Here is a 17,102-nt window from a genome sequence, read left to right as displayed (position 1 = left end):
GGGAATCAGATATTCTTCTCGCGTAGGAAAAGCAACCTAGCAAGAGTAATTGAGAGGGTGTAGAAGCAAAGCTCGTGCTCCACTTTCTAAGTTACATAGGAAAATTGAAAAGCTTCTCACATATGTGCAGATTTAGATAAAATTGTCTCTGGATGTTTCATCTTGTTTCAAAATTGAATTAAAAAGAAGTTTGATAATATATAATAATTAAATTAATCGGGTTAAAAATTATATTTAATCGGATTTTTCTTATATTTTAAACTGATATTTAGTTTTACCGTATTATAAACATGTTTACTTACAATAATTGTAAATTACGAGAAATGTTAAATTACGAAATTATGTATGATAAGGAATATAAAATGTGAATACAGAATTAGAATACAGAATACAGAATGAATACCTAATAAAATATTGAAGAAATTGAGAGAACGTTTGCTATATTTTAATTATTAAATTATTTTTTAATTATTATGGCACAAGTATTGTGTGCGTCATTCTCGACCTTTCAATTTTCGATTATATTCGGTACTCCGGCAGAAACCGATGGCGGATCTGAAAATGTCACGGAAGTATAATATTGCAAGTGAACAAAATACGCGAGAGCGGCCAGGTGAGGTACATACGTCAATGTGATTGCTGTGAGAAAAATGTCCGGGTGTACATCTGAGAAGACGAGTAAGGGAATAGGAGGTGGATCACGCGAATCCCAACGCGAATATCATATTCTACAAAAGAGATCTGTGCGGAGATCATTGATCGTGAAAAATATAGCGTATTTCACAGCGTAAAAACTTTTGACTTCTATTCTGATTGTTCTCCTGAAAGTTGTAACTTTAATTCTTTAATTTGGCTTTTATTTCGCATATATTAATTATTTATACAAATATTGATACCATTTCGTTATTGCTGACTCTAATTAAACATTAATTTTGTAATTAAGTATTGAATTAATGCTTTGCGTTAATTCCAATTTGCTTAAAAAATGCTTTTACTTTTGTTTGTAAAAATGGGTCCGGTATTTCGACAGTCTCACAAATTTTTGCTCATAACTCGCTACGAGTGATCATATAGTGCCGCAGGGTACAACCTGCCGTTCGATCGTTTCCACTTGGTTGCTTCAACAGGTAGGCTGGTAACTGCGGTATCATTACAGACGTTTAATGTTCCCGTGAATCCGACATCAGTTTTAACGTGCTCATAGATTTCATTTTCCCACTTAAAAATGCATTACGTGTTGACACTTTACACGTTCACAAATAGCAAGAAGTAATTTCTCTGAAAGTTAAAAAAGAAAAACTTGTAATTACTTGTTGTCGGATATTCTTTTTTACGAAAGGTACTGCTTAATTAAGAAAAAACTGCCATTAATGCTGATTATTTTATCGATAGTAATCTTCAAGAAATTAGTTTATTATACGAGAACTGATTGTGTCGAATCGTATCTTATTAATTTTTCTTCAACACAATTTTTTGGTTTGTCTCTAATTTCACAGAATTATGTGGAATTATTTATTCTCACATCATAGATATTCTCCTTCCATCTTGTCAGACCGAGCAATTTCTACTTTAGCTCATACGTAGCGAGTTAGGCTCAATGCGTAAGCGCGAGGCAGCAAATCCTCTTAGAGTAAGCTAATTCGTTGCGTTTGAAAGGCACGTTGATATGATGCGCGTAAGTGATGTATGTGGATGTAGATAAAGAAAGAGAGAGAGTGAGAGAAACATGCTTGCTCAGTCGCAGATGGAGAAGCAATTTGCAACGCCTTTACAATGAACAAATGGCACGCTTTTATGATACGCGCGTACGTATATCACTCGTCGCTCGTGACACTTGTTCTTGTCGTTTGTCACGCTGCCGTTCGTACAGACCGTTTCCAAGCTTTCATCGTACTTTTCGCAAGCTCTCTGAGCATTAACGTTTCGTTCCATAATAAAATGTTGTTCCATAATAATATTAGCCTAAATCTTGAGCAAAACAATTTACTCTTTCATCAAAAAGTAGAAAAACGAAAGTATTATCTTTTTTTTTTTGAAGCGTCCGTTTTACTTCCTATTGAAAGCAGGCGTTGAATTTTCAACGACTATACTCTTTGTCTGGGAAATTGAGTATTCTTGCCGAATCTCTCGTAAATCCGGCGATCGACTTAGCAATCACAATCGGTTAAAGGGTTAATCACTCGACGGTTACATGAATTGAATTCGGTATACAAAGCAGACCGTGAACGAGCCGGGTGATAATGCGGGGTGACAAATCGGCTCAAGGTTCATGTCCAGACGAACTAATAAACGCACAGGTCGTGAGGTCGTTGACTACCCGGTCAGTTTGCGATTACGTCACACCTCGTTCGTGTCTCGGGTTGATGAAACCACGAGAGTTATGCCGCGTTTTACATAACGAAAATGAGTTTGTTTACTGGAAATCATGTAAGCATGATGGTACAGTACGTGACCGCGATACGAAAGTTGATTGATGATTCCGTTTGGCGCTCAATGTTTGGTAAATAAATGACGTTATAAAATTTCCCGCAGCCGGCCATGCAAACTTATTTTTGGATTTGATCCAGGAACGCGAACGTGCTACGCCAGCTCGAATCCGAACATCGGTCTTTCTAACTGATTTAGCACGTCCCTTTACGGTACCACGTCGTAATGTCGCTATTAATCATTCTACTTAATTCATATTTAATGCGAATTCAAATTCTTTCATTGCGATGCGGAAAAAATAATGTGCAGATTTAGTCCTATAATTGAATTATGCACGGATTAAATATTCAGTCATCACGTTATCTTGAAATATTTTTAATTCGATAAATTTTTGTTGATAAAAAAATAATATAAAATAAATACGCACACACATAATATAATCTCTAAATATTTGCATTAGTCACTGGACGCTTTTTATAAATTTTGTAGAGACTACTATTGACTTTGAAAGTCAAGTTATGGAATTAATTATGTAGAGCTTTTGAACTGTGGTAGTTTGAGCGGCAATTTAAAAAAGCGCGGAGTAACGTATGTCGTTAATTTATAAGAAGTAGTTTCGAGGAAAAATTTTTTTCGGAGAAAAAGTGTAACTTTGATACCTTCATTGCTTATTCACTTGTTAATCGATCACATTGATGTACTTTTAATCTAGGTTAATTAGGAGAGCGAGGAGTAATTACGAGATTCTGATCGGGGCGTGGCCAATGTCAAGCTGACCATTGTTTGACACGTCACCGCCATTATCGGCGTGGTTGATTAATGAAATTCTGCTAGCCCTCTCAAAGTGCTCTTCCGCTAAGAGACACTGTCGAGAACTTTGCGACGGATCATTTAATAACGTTAATGAAATATCTGTGGCTTCGACATGTGATGCTGTTCTCTTAATTATTACTATTGGAAGTTTCGTGACTTTTCTTCTTTTCCCGCACGTGTTATAAAAAAAGTGAATAGGCTGGCTAAGTAAAACGTTACTGACAAATTGCGATAAATTAGGATCACCATATCATTTTGATGTCGAAAAGTTTTGTCGTGTCAATAAATATTCCCAAATTTGTGTTGTTGATTCTTTTTATAAAACATTGAAAATTTTCAAAATGTTTACGAAACAATTATCAGCACAATGTGGCTCTCGTTTTGATCTTCTGTGAATTTAGTCTTTATGTTCACGCAATCGTTTCGAGCATAGCAGTTGCTTTGTGCGGCAATTGTTGCATCACGTTAAATGAAATAGCCTTTAAAATAACAAAGTCTTAACTCTTTCTTAGGGGACACGCTTTGTAGATTGTAGGTGATAGGAAGAAAGGGATGCGGTAACAAAGTGGCGACTAGTCGGTGAGGCGAGAATCGTTGTAGCAATTCGACGCTAATTGCGAAATCGCTAGAAATAAGCACCGACAGGTATTGGATTAATCAAGCCGTACCGGGAGAATTTAGGACGCGATTGTGGTCGCAGGTTGCTGGTTTTGTCCCGTCTATCCGCGCCGACACGGATCTGGATAATTGCGGAATGTCTGAGTGAGTGTGACCATGGCCTGTCTTCCGTACGCTGTGAATCCAGGAAATCCAATATTCTAGGAAAATGGGATACAGCTGTGCGTATAGGGCCTGAAGGTCTCTTCACTGCGAAAAGACGATTTCCATAGTCCTTCGCTTTGTTCCTTCGAATGAGGACAAGGTCTTGTTGCACTTAGAATTTACAAATATACAAAAAGAATCAATGGATTTTTCGATTTTGTTTAGTACTTTTTTTCTTTACGGTAAATAAGGGGCAAGATCCACAACACATATCTGGAAATTTTTGACATTACGCTATTAAGCATGTCTTTTTTTCCACAAAACGATTATTAGACTGACAATGAGTTTGAACTACTTCTTTGCAGGGTCTAAAATTTTGCAATTTTCTTTTACATTAGTTTTTTAGTATTACGCACATCACGAGGAAGCTCTTATAAAAATATATCTTCATTAAACCGCTTACTGTTCTAATTACTAAATATTGTATCGGATATTCGCAATTAATTTTTTTTCAAAAAGTTTGGGAAATTATATTTATTCATATTTAAGCATTCGATACATTTTTGTTGCTATATTTAATTTAGATATTACTCTCAGTGATAATTTATTTTATTAAGTGCAAAAATAATTATATTACTTTTTCCATGAAATCTTAATATTTCGTCATTGTTTCCTTCCTTGGTAGTTTTTGCATTTCTTATCCTTGTGGTGCAAATTGTGGTGGAACTGTTGGGATTCCTGAGATCTGGTCATTTGCATTTGTTGGCTAGGCATTTGGTGCATTTGGTGCATTTGGTGCACTTGGTGCACTTGGTGCACTTATATCTGCACTTCCGGATGTTGGTGGGATACTTCCAGGGGTTAACCCAGGTTGTTGTAGGGACTGGAACCAAGGCTTCCAAAGGGAAGAGCGTTGTCCAATAGAGCGGATTATTCCAAATGGACTTTGTGCACTTGGTGCACTTGGTGCATTTATATCTGCACTTCCGGATGTTGGTGGGATACTTCCAGGGGTTGTTGTAGGTTGTTGTAGGGACTGGAACCAAGGAAGTGGGTATCCCGTTGGGATTCCCCATGGATTCCAATATGTTCCAAATGGATTCATCATGGATTTCAATAGATTCTTTGGCTGATTATTAAGTGGAATGGGGATGCCTGATGGTAACACGCCATTTGATCCCTTTGCGTAGAATAGAACGTCATTATTCTCTAGAAATTTATCAATAAGCGATCATGTACGAATTAAGACTTACGGATTGCTGGGCCGTGGCGCACACCACCGCCAAGACCATGAAGACCACTGTTATTTTCATCTTGCTATCTTGCCAATGCTTGCACTGTTAATGCTTGCATCGCAGTGCACTAACGATATTTATACCGCGCCGCTGACTAACGATCTGCTTGTCTGCTTGTCTGCTACGCGCCTGTTTTGCCACTTGCGTAGATGTATTCTACTGTCAACTCCATTCTATATATAACGAGAATAATTAATAATTTCACAATGCATCAATATGTTCCTCATTCTTTTGGTCATATTGATATGAAATTGCCATATGTGTGCATGCGGAAATGACGTCAGACAAGCGTATTTAAATAAATTCCGTTAAGCATCTCTTCAATTAACTTGCAAATGTACTGTGGAATGATATGTCCGCAACATTAACTTAATAGCTTTGTGTAATAGATTTACTTGTGTCTGAAGCGGAAAAGAAAGAGAGAGAGAGAGAGAGAGAGAGAGAGAGAGAGAGAGAGAGAGAGAGAGAGAGAGGAAAGAAGAGAGAAGGACGTTTAAAGGAAGAAATTGATATCAAATTCCCAGAATTTGTGTTTATAAAAATTCATATTTATATAAATTTATTATATTCTCTCAATTTTTACTATTTTTTCCGTATACATCTAATCGGTTTTATGGTAAAGAAATAACGCAATTCTTAACGCCTGCTGTAGCTCTCATTCAAATATCAAGGGCCAGATAATAAATTTTAAAGGAGACTGATTTTGAAATATCCTGAAAACGAAATCCGAGAATGATATAATACATACTAACTACAGGAATACTTTGTTTTATTATATCTTAAGTTTAATAAGTACAAAATATTTTCTGCGTTTTTTTTAACCACGTGATTTTTTTTATCTAGATATAATTATTTAGAAAAATAATGAAATTATGTGCGCGTGTGTGTGTAGATTGCAAAATTACAAGTTGTAAAATAGAATGTTTTTTTAATTAAAAAGTATTTTCTTTTTTTAATATAAAAGGAGAAGAGATAGTGAGTTGTTTCACAAATATAAAATATTCTCTCAAATAGACTATTGGAAAAGGAAAATAATTGGACAACTGACCTGAGAAATAGATAGTACGCTGCCATAGAAAATACGAGAATGAAACGTTTGATAACTGAACTGAAAAACACTAAGCAGTTTCTTGCATAAAATACTATGAGAAAGGTCTTATATCTGAAAGAAGAAATACTGAGTGCCTTTCTATACAAGGTAGGACAGTAGATCTTGATATTTGAAACAGGAAAAACCGAGTGCTTTTTTGTAACAGACACGCGAAAAGGCGGATCTCGCAGCTGAAATGAGAAAAATGTAATATTTTCTTTAATTGATAATCAGTTCTAGTTGCGAAATCTGGCGACCTATTTCGGAATCGCGCCAAATATTTCATTTTGACGTGTGATAATTTTAGGGTTTTAGCATCGAAACGCGACGACATGTGCGCAAAGTGCAAAGTGAAAATTATAAGAGAGCCCGTTGTCGAATTTTCCGATAACCATGCTCTAGATTAACTTTAATGATGTTTATTCCCTGTCGGAAAAATGTAACCACTTCTCATAGCTCGCAGCACAATTTATAGTTCGTGGATTACGTCGCTGTCAGAACTCCCGCAACATTATTAACTTGCACCGGGAGAGGAATTCTCTCATGAATTCGCTGTATATCTAACTCGACAATATCGTTATAATTCCGGAGAGTTGTTGCAACATTCGATAATGCGGCAAATATGTTATGATTATCGTACGCTTGTGATAATATAATTATACAATTACACCGCAAGAGGGAAAGATAACTTAATCTCCGCTTACCAAAGCCGTAGAAAAGCTTTCTCACACATGATTTCTATTTTCTTTAAATAAAATGTGGCGTGAAGATGTTTTGAAAATAATCGGTAACAAGAATAATTGAGTTTTACTATATACATAAGCGTTATGTAAGCCTTCCTTGTCTCTCGCGGTCTCGCGCCATAGTCTAATATTATCTCTTTAAACGGCAATTGCTACATCAAAAGTTTCCTTTCGTGTTAATGTTAATGTTTTAAGTGGACTTAACAAACACTCGCAATAATCACCTTAACGTTAGCCGATTTCCCCGCTTTTGTAATCGTCATTGAAGTACGCATCGGCGCCCTGGTTGCGCGTTTCTCGCCAACTAACGCGTTTGCTAGAGGAATGGAAACGAGGCGCGAACTTTGACACTTCATCTTATTTCGCAGGGTTACTTGGCATCTTGGTAAACACCGTCTTTGATCGTTTTACCTAGTTTTCGCGACCGTCCAAAGTCGAAGAAAATATTTATTTGCCTTGTTACTTTGAAATTTTATACTTCGCGCATAGGGGTGGCAATTTGCATATCCGGTCGATATACACTTGCCAGGCTGCAGGCTTAATACGAACTTAATACTTTGAAGGTTTGGGTATATCTTCTTTATTTGAAAGGAAATCGACCTCAGCCGATCTCGTATTGGAAATTTGTGTAACTCGTGACCAAATTTGCCACGCAGCGAGCGCGATGATAAAAGCGTGCTGCAAGTAGGAATAACATCCCGTTTTGATGCACACTCGGGAGATAGAAGCCACGGTTGCCGTGCATAACAAAGTTTCACACAATTCTCTCATAATTTTCGAGAAAGGTCACTCATTTCCAGACTAGAACGACTGACATGAAATTATTCAGCGATCCATGCAGCACCGGGTGTTCTCTGCGGTCGGCTGACCGATTTAGATTCCTGGTTTAATTCGCCAAGAGGCACGGATTTAGAACCTATCCGCAGGGTTTATTGTTCTACAGTCTAAGTTACATCGTGAACGCCATTATATTTGCAGTACCTTATAGATATATCCAGATGTTCTTAAAATATTTTGGCCAAAATTTTAACAAAATATCTTTAATTATATTAATATAGAATGTGTCATACATTATCTAGATTCAAAAATGTTTGCTTTTCTTTTGGTCTATTAAAATTATCCTTTGTTAAACTAATGTTAGTCTTTGTTAAACCCGAGAATATTTCAGTATTTAGACAATTTCATTACATAGTTGCAAAACCCTTTAAGTTCAAATCAAAGGGTTTGCAATTACGTGTAACGTATAGAAGTGGAGTTTCTCGTTTACTATTGTGCAAGCTGTATACATATCTTCTGCTTACGAAAATAGGAGAAATGCGTGAAACATCGTTTATGCTTCCTACGACCTCGCCGCAACTGAAAGACGAATTATCACACGCGTCGGTGCATAAACGTCGGCGAAACCCTCTGTATCTTTTGACTTGGCCACAAGTCGCCCGCTGGCTTGTGACAAAAGGAACTCCAACCGCGCCGGATATAATGGGTTAAAAGCGTTCGGGGAAAACGTGCGCGCGAAGTTAAATCCCTTAACGACGAGAGCTACGCCAATTGACGTGGACGTGTGTTACGACGCTCGTGTTCCTAATGTTGTACGAGGCGTTGTGCCTGCCAGTCAACTCTAGTCAGAGATTAGGTGTTCCCAGATGACTCGAATGTCATGCGAGAGAGCTCTACATGCGGAGCCCACCGCGATGCAAAAATTCGCACAAATCCCAAACCCGCTCCTGAGAGCCAGAATATCGACTTTTTCCCCATTGTAACGTCGCTCAAACATTTTTCGTATCCGATCCCTCTTATCGTATCTGATATCGTTATATTATATTTAAGTTTTATACGGCCCTTTCATGGAGGCTCGACTTCCATATAAGTTCTCCCTTTACTTTTCCCATTCTTCTAACTTTAGGTAGGAAATGTAATGGAGAAGATATTGTATTGAGAACACTGGCTCCCCCCGTCAACTATTATTTCCAAATTCGGTTTCTTATGTCAAGGTTCACTTCTATTTTGAGTACGAATATCGAATAGCGGCGCGCGATCGATGACGGAAAATTTCATTGGCGTTCAGTGAGGCAGAAATGTTACATTAAAAATATCGCGATATGCATTATGCATAAAGCCGACATTTAATTCGGCGAAAAACTGAGCTTACGTTATATATCTTCCACGATTTCAGTTCGTAGAAATTTGTGTGTATAGCGGCGATATGGCGCACGAGAACGGTGGAAATGCGGTTGGTAAATTGTGGCTTCGTGTCACGCAGCGCGTGCGGACGCGCGTATCACGTGTACGGTCATTTGCACGCGCCGACTTTATCTGTAGCTGCGGACGCACACGATATAACACACGTAATCTTTTTTCGTCCTTCGCCGTTGGTTGACTGCGAATACATACCGTGTAATGGAGACGAATTGTACGACGAATTACACGGCTTTTGTAACGAAGCCCCGGCGGGGATTGCTTTAAATATCAGATTTTTCATTAATGGGCCACTTGTCCCGAAAGTTTTTAGCATTAATTATTTACACGTATAAATGGATGTCGCTGACAACCTGAGAGAACATTAATTTACGTAATTTACTTGATGTATCGCCGGACCCTCCGGTTTACGCTTCTCACGTTTTAAACAGACAGCGATTTTTTTAAATAAAGCTTAACCGAGAATAGAAGCAAAATGATAACTATTTTTGTAAGATTCGGCACTTCTCTAAAATTAAATGATATGTAAATTGATGTATTTCAAAATTTGATGATTTTATTATAATTATATAGCTAAAATTGAGTCTCTGCTTCGTTAATTTTGCTCGCGATATCGTGAGAAAGAGATACTTTTAGTATCTATCCGCACATATACATTTATATAAAGAAAATATACCCTATCTCAACATTTTTAGTTTTCGCAGTTGTTTGTCGGGAACGTTCCGTAATTTTTGCTGCCGATATAAATGATGCAATTATTCTCGATAGTAATAAGCATAAAAGGAAAGTCAGCGAGTCGATATGAGGTCAAGTGAGAGAAGATGTAATATATTACTGATATATATTGTCGCCTAAATTCGCCACTTTTTCTACGTCGAAGAAATCTCATTCCATGTGAAAGGTCCTCATCGACCGCTCTGACGTCGTAAAAGAAAAGCGGGCGGGAAAAACCGCGAGAGGCTTTTCAGAGTGCGAGCGCAGCTTTGTTTCGCTCCTTTCGTTCGGAAGCAAAAAATTACAAAGGAAAGGGAGATAGATGCTCTCTCCTCCCTACAAAGAATCTATAGAGCTTCTTCTTTCTTGAATGCAGATACAATTATGCCAATTTCGTGATCCCTGGGGCAGGTGATGCTGTCGTCAAATCATATCATATATAAGTCGTAAAACTTCCAATCCGTATGGATAATGGTTTTTCATTGTCGAATATCTCCAATCATTTGAATAATATCGAATATTGATGAAAGGAACGATTATTTAGACGGTTTTATTTTCAAAATAAAGTTAAAATATTTCAGTTTCGTTTACATTAGTAACATTTTATTTTAAATCAAAATACCAACATTTTTCGGATAAAATACATAATATTTAAAAAAATTGAAATATTGAAAACAGAGTGATAATTACATACTCTAATTATTTACAATCATGTTGTAGATTACGTAGAAAATAAAGGAATTTCTCTCTTCCTACAAATCTGTGTGTTAACGATAACATGTACATTTCATGTATGACACACACGGAAAAAGTATTTTTCTTTTCGACTACTGAAACCGAAATTGTTTCAATAAAGCGTTGTGTTATTTTTACGTATATGCATCGCGCGATTATATTTGTATGTTCAACGCGCGTCATACTAACAGAATACAGTTTTTTTCCAAACAATGTTACTGTCCATTTCACCATGTTTTTCTTTGGACGCCGGACACAGTTTTTTGGATTCAATTATTTGAAAAAGAATATAGAAATCACGCGTTGTGGAATTTAATAAAATCTTGGGCGTGACAATAAACAATTCCGCAGAATGGAGTTGGTGCTCGATAGAAGTAGGTCAACGCATCAGGACTGAGATATATATTTTGCGTATAAGGACATTTACAAAGTACGAGCATACGTATACACGTTGAGCACGTGAGAGACAAGGTGGACAAGTTCGTGAACCAGTGGCCCGCAGTTATTACTTCCTTAGCGACGTACTATACGGTTATGTCAGCCCCAGACTTCTTGCTCGACGTCACGTAACGCTTCATCGCGAGGAAAGTCGTGCGTTTTATCGCCTCTAAACCGTGTAGCAGATAATAGATCTTGAAAAAAAGACGCGACGACACGGAAGGAACTAGCGGCGAAATTCGAAATGTTTTTGCCCGAGGCTGAACTGCGCGATACACCGCGCCGGAGCGTTCTTGAGAACTTTTGAACGTGTTCATGTTCGCTCCGAGAGGAGGGCCGGCGGTAAATTTCGAGCTATTGACTTAGCTGTTTAGAGTTACTTGCGCGTAAGAGATAGCGAGCGCGTGGAAGAGGAGAAGAGGAACATATATAAGACGAACAGATACAGTTACCTCATATTGAGAGCAAATTCTGAACGTCTTGCTTGTAAACTTTAAAGAAAAATTAGGTCTTCCGTATCACGTTTCCGTAGCAATTCTTCTGGATTATTTTTCTTAATATATGTAATTATACATTAGTAATATATTAATAATATAATTAATAAAGCCAATATACTAATTTTTTTTGTATTATGTATTTTTTTTTCCTTATGCTAGACTCTTTCAAGTCTACTTTCGAGTCTCTTTCCTTGTGTCGTAAATTTAGACGGTTAGTTGTATTTTCTAAATTCGCATTTTGAAACCTCATCAATCACCGATTTCGAACATAGTCGACACATTGACAGCGAGGTGAAGATTTTTCTTACGGAACCTGTGACCCATCTTTTCTCGGCCCATCAATCACGATTTCGCGATTAATACCGATAGTGAAGTAGCTTTTTCGCCGATGATCTATTGAAACAACTGTCCCTTTCGAAAGGACGAGATCGTAGTGGTGGTGATCGTCATCCTTTCGAAATCTTAAAAGTTATTGCTTTCGCGTGACTATCGAATGGAGTTCGCGGGTTCCTATCAAAGATTCTATTGGAATTGAGAGCAGGTAGTACACGTACTGTTCATTTATCTCCTGCTTAGAGGCGATTAAAGCAGAGTACGATAAATCAAACCGATCGATGTTCTAAAGTTTCTAAACCATTTAATGTATTTCAACGTAATTCAGTGTCTAGGATTTCGAATTTGTCAGTATACAATATAGATCTGCTATCAAAAATATACAAAAGTTACTATATACTTTACATATACAAATGCCTGAAAAATTTTCCACGTTAATCAACGTATGCAGATATAGTAGGACATTACATAAATGTAATTAGACACGGACAAACATGTAGCGCGACAAGATTCTCGCGAAGGGATTCTAATGAATGAGAATATTACGGGGGTCGAGACTCGATGTTCAATTTTGCTTCAACCCACAAACAACACACTCCGGCAGAGAAAATGTTACTATGTCCCGCATACATTATGCAGGGAAACCTGAGAAAGTTTCTCCTCGTGGTGTAAACTTATTCAAGATTTCCTTCCGGACACCTCGCGGCGAACTGAAATCGCGTTAGCCCCGTTGTTGGACAAAGTTTAGTTGGACAGATGAAGAGAGTTATCCGCGTAGACGTTCGAGACTGACAGCTTAAGAGATGGGGCGAAAGAGATTGTCCGTCTCTCGCAAACGTGACGGAACCGAACAAATATCGATCATCTGTAGCAAGTGAATTTGTGTCTTAACTTTTAGCGACATCGACCACGCGACGTGATACTTTTCGTGCCTACGCGATAATTCGCAGCGATCGAAATATATTCGCGTGCAGTATCCTCCGAATGTGAAATGTATGCTCGCGCCTCCGACTCGCGCGGAAATAGGAGCTCATTTTTCGTTTCGCGTCATTCTCGAGGCGGAGACGCGATATCTCTCGCGGTTCTAAACGTCTCCCAATTTATAATTTCGGAGCTCGGCGGAATGTTCGCGATCCATATTCCTTTTTTCATCCTGAAAACACGGCGTTCGGTGACAAATTTCCATGCGGGAGACGAAGAGCTCCATTCCCATAAATTGCTTATATCGGATAAAATTCCGCGTCGCGGCGCGCCGCGTTGCGTCCGTGCGTCGAGGAGGAAAAATTTACAGACGAGCGAGTTATTGGGGTGTGAAGTGTACCGGAAGTGCATCATGCACTGGGACAAATCACCACTCTTATCCTAGGCTACCGCGCGACATCACGTTTCAGCCAACATGTCATTGAAAAGGTTGTACCATGAATTATTTACTTTACCCGACGCCCTTACGCTACATTGAACAGTTTATATCAATTTCGCGGTGCGCAATAAAATCACATATCGCGGCTTCAAACTTTCCGCACATTTATATCGTTATTATTTCCACGATTGCACAGCAATAAATTATATCGATATATTATTGCATCACAAGTCGAGCTACCTTTCGCTTCTATATTATTCGACAAATATTGCTTTTCTTAATAACGAAATGTTGACGGATCTCATCTCCCTTGTGAGCTTTTATAATTGTTATCGTTAACTAACTTGGTAATTTCCAAGTATCTGATCAATAATCCGGACGTTACCGCTTTAGTCTTCCTCGGATCAGTCGATACTGCCACGAGCGGCTACGTTGCCACGTGCGACATGATAATTACTACGGCGGGAGGTATCCTCCCTCGTCGCCGCATGTCAGCGTCCTCGCGGGACGCGACAATGAGGCGCACCCCTTTTAAACTCGCCTCCACTTTCAGTTTGCATTGTTTCGAGGGTGGTTTTCGGGTGCAACGATATGTGCGTGCGCGCGGGGAGGACGGGGGCTCGAAGTGCGAAGTGCGTTGTACTCGACGACGCGACGGTGCTCGCGAAGGAACGTGTATCTTTTTGTGTGGATGCGCGTTTGTGTATGTGTGTGTGGGTGTGCGTGTGGTCACTTTACGTCACGGAAAACGATGGATCGCGCACACGTGTCGGCGCGCCGCTCCGCCCTGCATATGCAAACTACTCGTCTCGGCTAATGCATACGTAACGCGGCTACCTGGGGGTTGCTTCAACAATGGCGTCTTATTATGAGACGAATTACGTCTCATAATCGCCGCAATTTCCCCCCTATATCCTTCTTTTCCGTTTTCCCAGAAAATTCCTCGCTTAATCCTTTATGGGCCGCTGCCTTCAGCGCGAAACCACCGGCAACATCACTTTTAATCCCGAGCGAACCGCTCGTGGCGATCTGTCGCGCTACTAATTTAATCTATTGCCGTCCATTCGAAGGAAGGTAACCGGGATCGGACGACAAATGATGCGTTCTTATCTCGCTTAATATTCGTTCGGTCGTTAAATGTTCGCGTTTGATAAATTTAGATGACACCTTACGATCAAAATTATAATGACAGCAAAATTAACTATGCGTGTTTTGACATTTATTTGACGGTGTATCGCGTGACGCTGATCGCGTGACAGGTTTATAATTTTCACTCGAGGCGATATTTACAATCACGTTTTGATTGAATGAAAAATGAGATTATTTCCGCGGAACGTGTCGTTTACAATTACGTATACAATTGTATCGCGGGTTTTCTCGCGAATTATACAGGTCGTCAAAAGCAGGATTAAGTGCTTCTTGACGGAGAAATTTTTTTTAAACCCGGTTCAACCAGCGCATGAAAAGATATCATTTATCATAAGCCGTCTTTCGGGACGAAGACCTCGGATGTTACCTCGGATGTCATTTATCAACGACAAATTCTGCCATTGATGGATATATAGAATGGTCGTTGGCCATTCTATAAACCAAACGTGCGAATAACTATTACTCATATTACGCGTTGTCTCAATACTGCCATTACCGCCGGGTAAGAATTCCGTTAATGATCAATCCACGATGAAGGAATGACCTATACATTACGTCGAATCGGTTCGATCCTAGCGATGTGAGAGAGAATATCCTCAAAATCAGGTTTGTTTTTCCGTCGACACGTTTCGAGGATAATTACGTGCCGTACAATTAGGTCTCGAACTCTGCTACTTCGGCATTCCGATCGATTTATTGAACCCGATGTTCAATACGATGTTCATTACGGGCTCTTTTTGCGTACAGATTGCTGCGACGTTTCCGAGTTTCCGCGTTCGGAAACACAAGCAGATAACGCAAAATCAATTTAAGAGGGCTACAAATAGCATTATATAGTTGAGAAATGTCAGCAGGGAGAACAAGATAGTAACGACGCTTGCCAATGCGGAATTTTTTTCAATGCGAAGATATTTAAGTTATCGAACGCTTCAGTGCGGTTGGTCTATCGATATTCACGGTCGATCCATTCGTTTTATCATAAAATATGAGCGACACTTTTCTAGAGAATATTAGATATTTAATTTTTCGCTTCGTATCAGACGAACCAATTCCGAGAACCATGACTTTAATACATCTTTTAAGATCCTTAGCCGTTTTGTAGAATTCTTGGATTTCTTGGTTAATTCTCGATTTCTCGGATGTTTATGATTATATATATATATATAATCCCATGATACATCGTGTTCTATCGTATCGAAATATACGAAGTTAGGAAACATCAAAACTCTTTGAATATATTGAAATTAAAAAATAAAAAAGAATGAGCGAAATAAAAATTTTACAGTTTTAAGGAGAAAATATAATTTTACGAAATAGGACTTTGTATAATATACATTTTCCGCAAGAAAATATATAGTAAATATATTTTAAATAAATATGACTGTACGTGACACGCATCATCGATATTTTCCAAGTGGAGATATTTAATCTCTTTTTATATAATTACATTTCTTTCGTCATTATGCATGTAAAATCATCAAAGTAAAATCGTAAAAACAATCGATAATTTACGAAACAATTTATATTTTGTTTCACTAATTATTATTTTATACTTTATTCTGGTACATGGTATATTTCGACAAAATAAATATCTTATAAATCTCTATTTATATTATAATTTTCAATCTTCATATCGATGACGTTAATATTTCTGTGAAAAGCTCACGCCATAAAGAATCTGTTACACGTTCATATTTCCCCCTTAGAAATTTTTATTGGAAACGTTTGTCGACGTTTTGTCGACAATGCATCATTTTCGATACTTTTTAAAATCCCTACGCTTTATAGTCTTTATACCACCCTATTTATATTTGAAGGTGTTCTCCTTCCGAGGGTGTTTTCTCGACTACTTTAAACGACTCGTATTTCGCAATCAGTGTCTCGCAACAGCAATAAGACGGCAAGGTGCCGCGTATAGGTACGACATAACCATTTCTTATAGGACCGCCACAATGGCGCGGTACTAAATAGATGCATAAGTTCTGTTAGGCGCGGTATCTAACAATAGTCAAGACACTTCTCGAGTGTCGGTTGTAACTGTCCTAGCTCCGTATCCCGAACGCGACATACGAATGCATTCGAGCACCGCAAGTGTGCACCCTTGCGCTCGGAAGATGTGTCGCGCCGTATACGTCGCGAAGGAGCGGATTCCATTCGTGCGGAAGATACGATCAACGGAATGGAGAATTCCTTAGTTATTCCGCGGCGAGAAGTACCTTGTGCGGGTGACCTAAAGACGTAAAAAAGAAGTATAAGAAATTATATATCGCAAATTTCTGGCTTTAAAATATGCGCGATGCGCGTTCTTTTCTCACTGAAAGAAATGAGCTCCAAAAATCAGGAAAAAAAATCATTTAAATAAAGCTCTCGAGCATGGCTTCCTGAAACTCATTATACGACACAACGCTGTAATGTACGATAAAGCGCCGTTGTAGTTCCACGTAAAGTGTTTTCAAAATGCCTTAAACAAGTACGAGCAGCCTGCTTTACTTTACATGCAAGTCTCGCGACCTGGCTGAATTCATTTTATCCTTCTGGAAACGTTGCCGT

At 38.5% G+C, this 17,102-nt stretch overlaps 2 protein-coding genes across 8 annotated transcripts in view; one reads left to right on the top strand and one right to left on the bottom strand.

The window, feature by feature from the left end:
- LOC112454356 overlaps positions 1 to 17,102 on the top strand; it is a 127,727-nt gene that overhangs the window by 41,814 nt on the left and 68,811 nt on the right. The window lies entirely within an intron of this gene.
- Positions 4,588 to 5,367, bottom strand: LOC112454362. The gene is made up of 2 exons (XM_025015706.1): positions 5,256 to 5,367; positions 4,588 to 5,182 (listed from the first exon to the last, which is right to left on the bottom strand). The coding sequence occupies exons 1-2, from the start codon at positions 5,313 to 5,315 to the stop codon at positions 4,769 to 4,771; spliced, it is 474 nt and encodes a 157-aa protein (XP_024871474.1). The 5' UTR covers positions 5,316 to 5,367; the 3' UTR covers positions 4,588 to 4,768.

This window comes from Temnothorax curvispinosus, unplaced genomic scaffold, assembly GCF_003070985.1.
Source record: "Temnothorax curvispinosus isolate PA1 unplaced genomic scaffold, ASM307098v1 QBEX01005011.1, whole genome shotgun sequence".
Taxonomy (NCBI): domain Eukaryota; kingdom Metazoa; phylum Arthropoda; class Insecta; order Hymenoptera; family Formicidae; genus Temnothorax; species Temnothorax curvispinosus.
The sequence above is the reverse complement of the archived record's forward strand: the minus strand, read 5'-3'. Positions and strand labels throughout refer to the sequence as shown.

What these genes read in the sequence shown, in the direction of transcription:
- LOC112454362 (XM_025015706.1), bottom strand. Translation starts at nt 5,315, where the DNA reads ATGAAAATAACAGTGGTCTTCATGGTCTTGGCGGTGGTGTGCGCCACG. An exon ending in GCGCCACGGCCCAGCAATCC is followed by an intron (nt 5,183 to 5,255) that starts GTAAGTCTTAAT and finishes TTCTACGCAAAG; the next exon opens with GGATCAAATGGCGTGTTACC.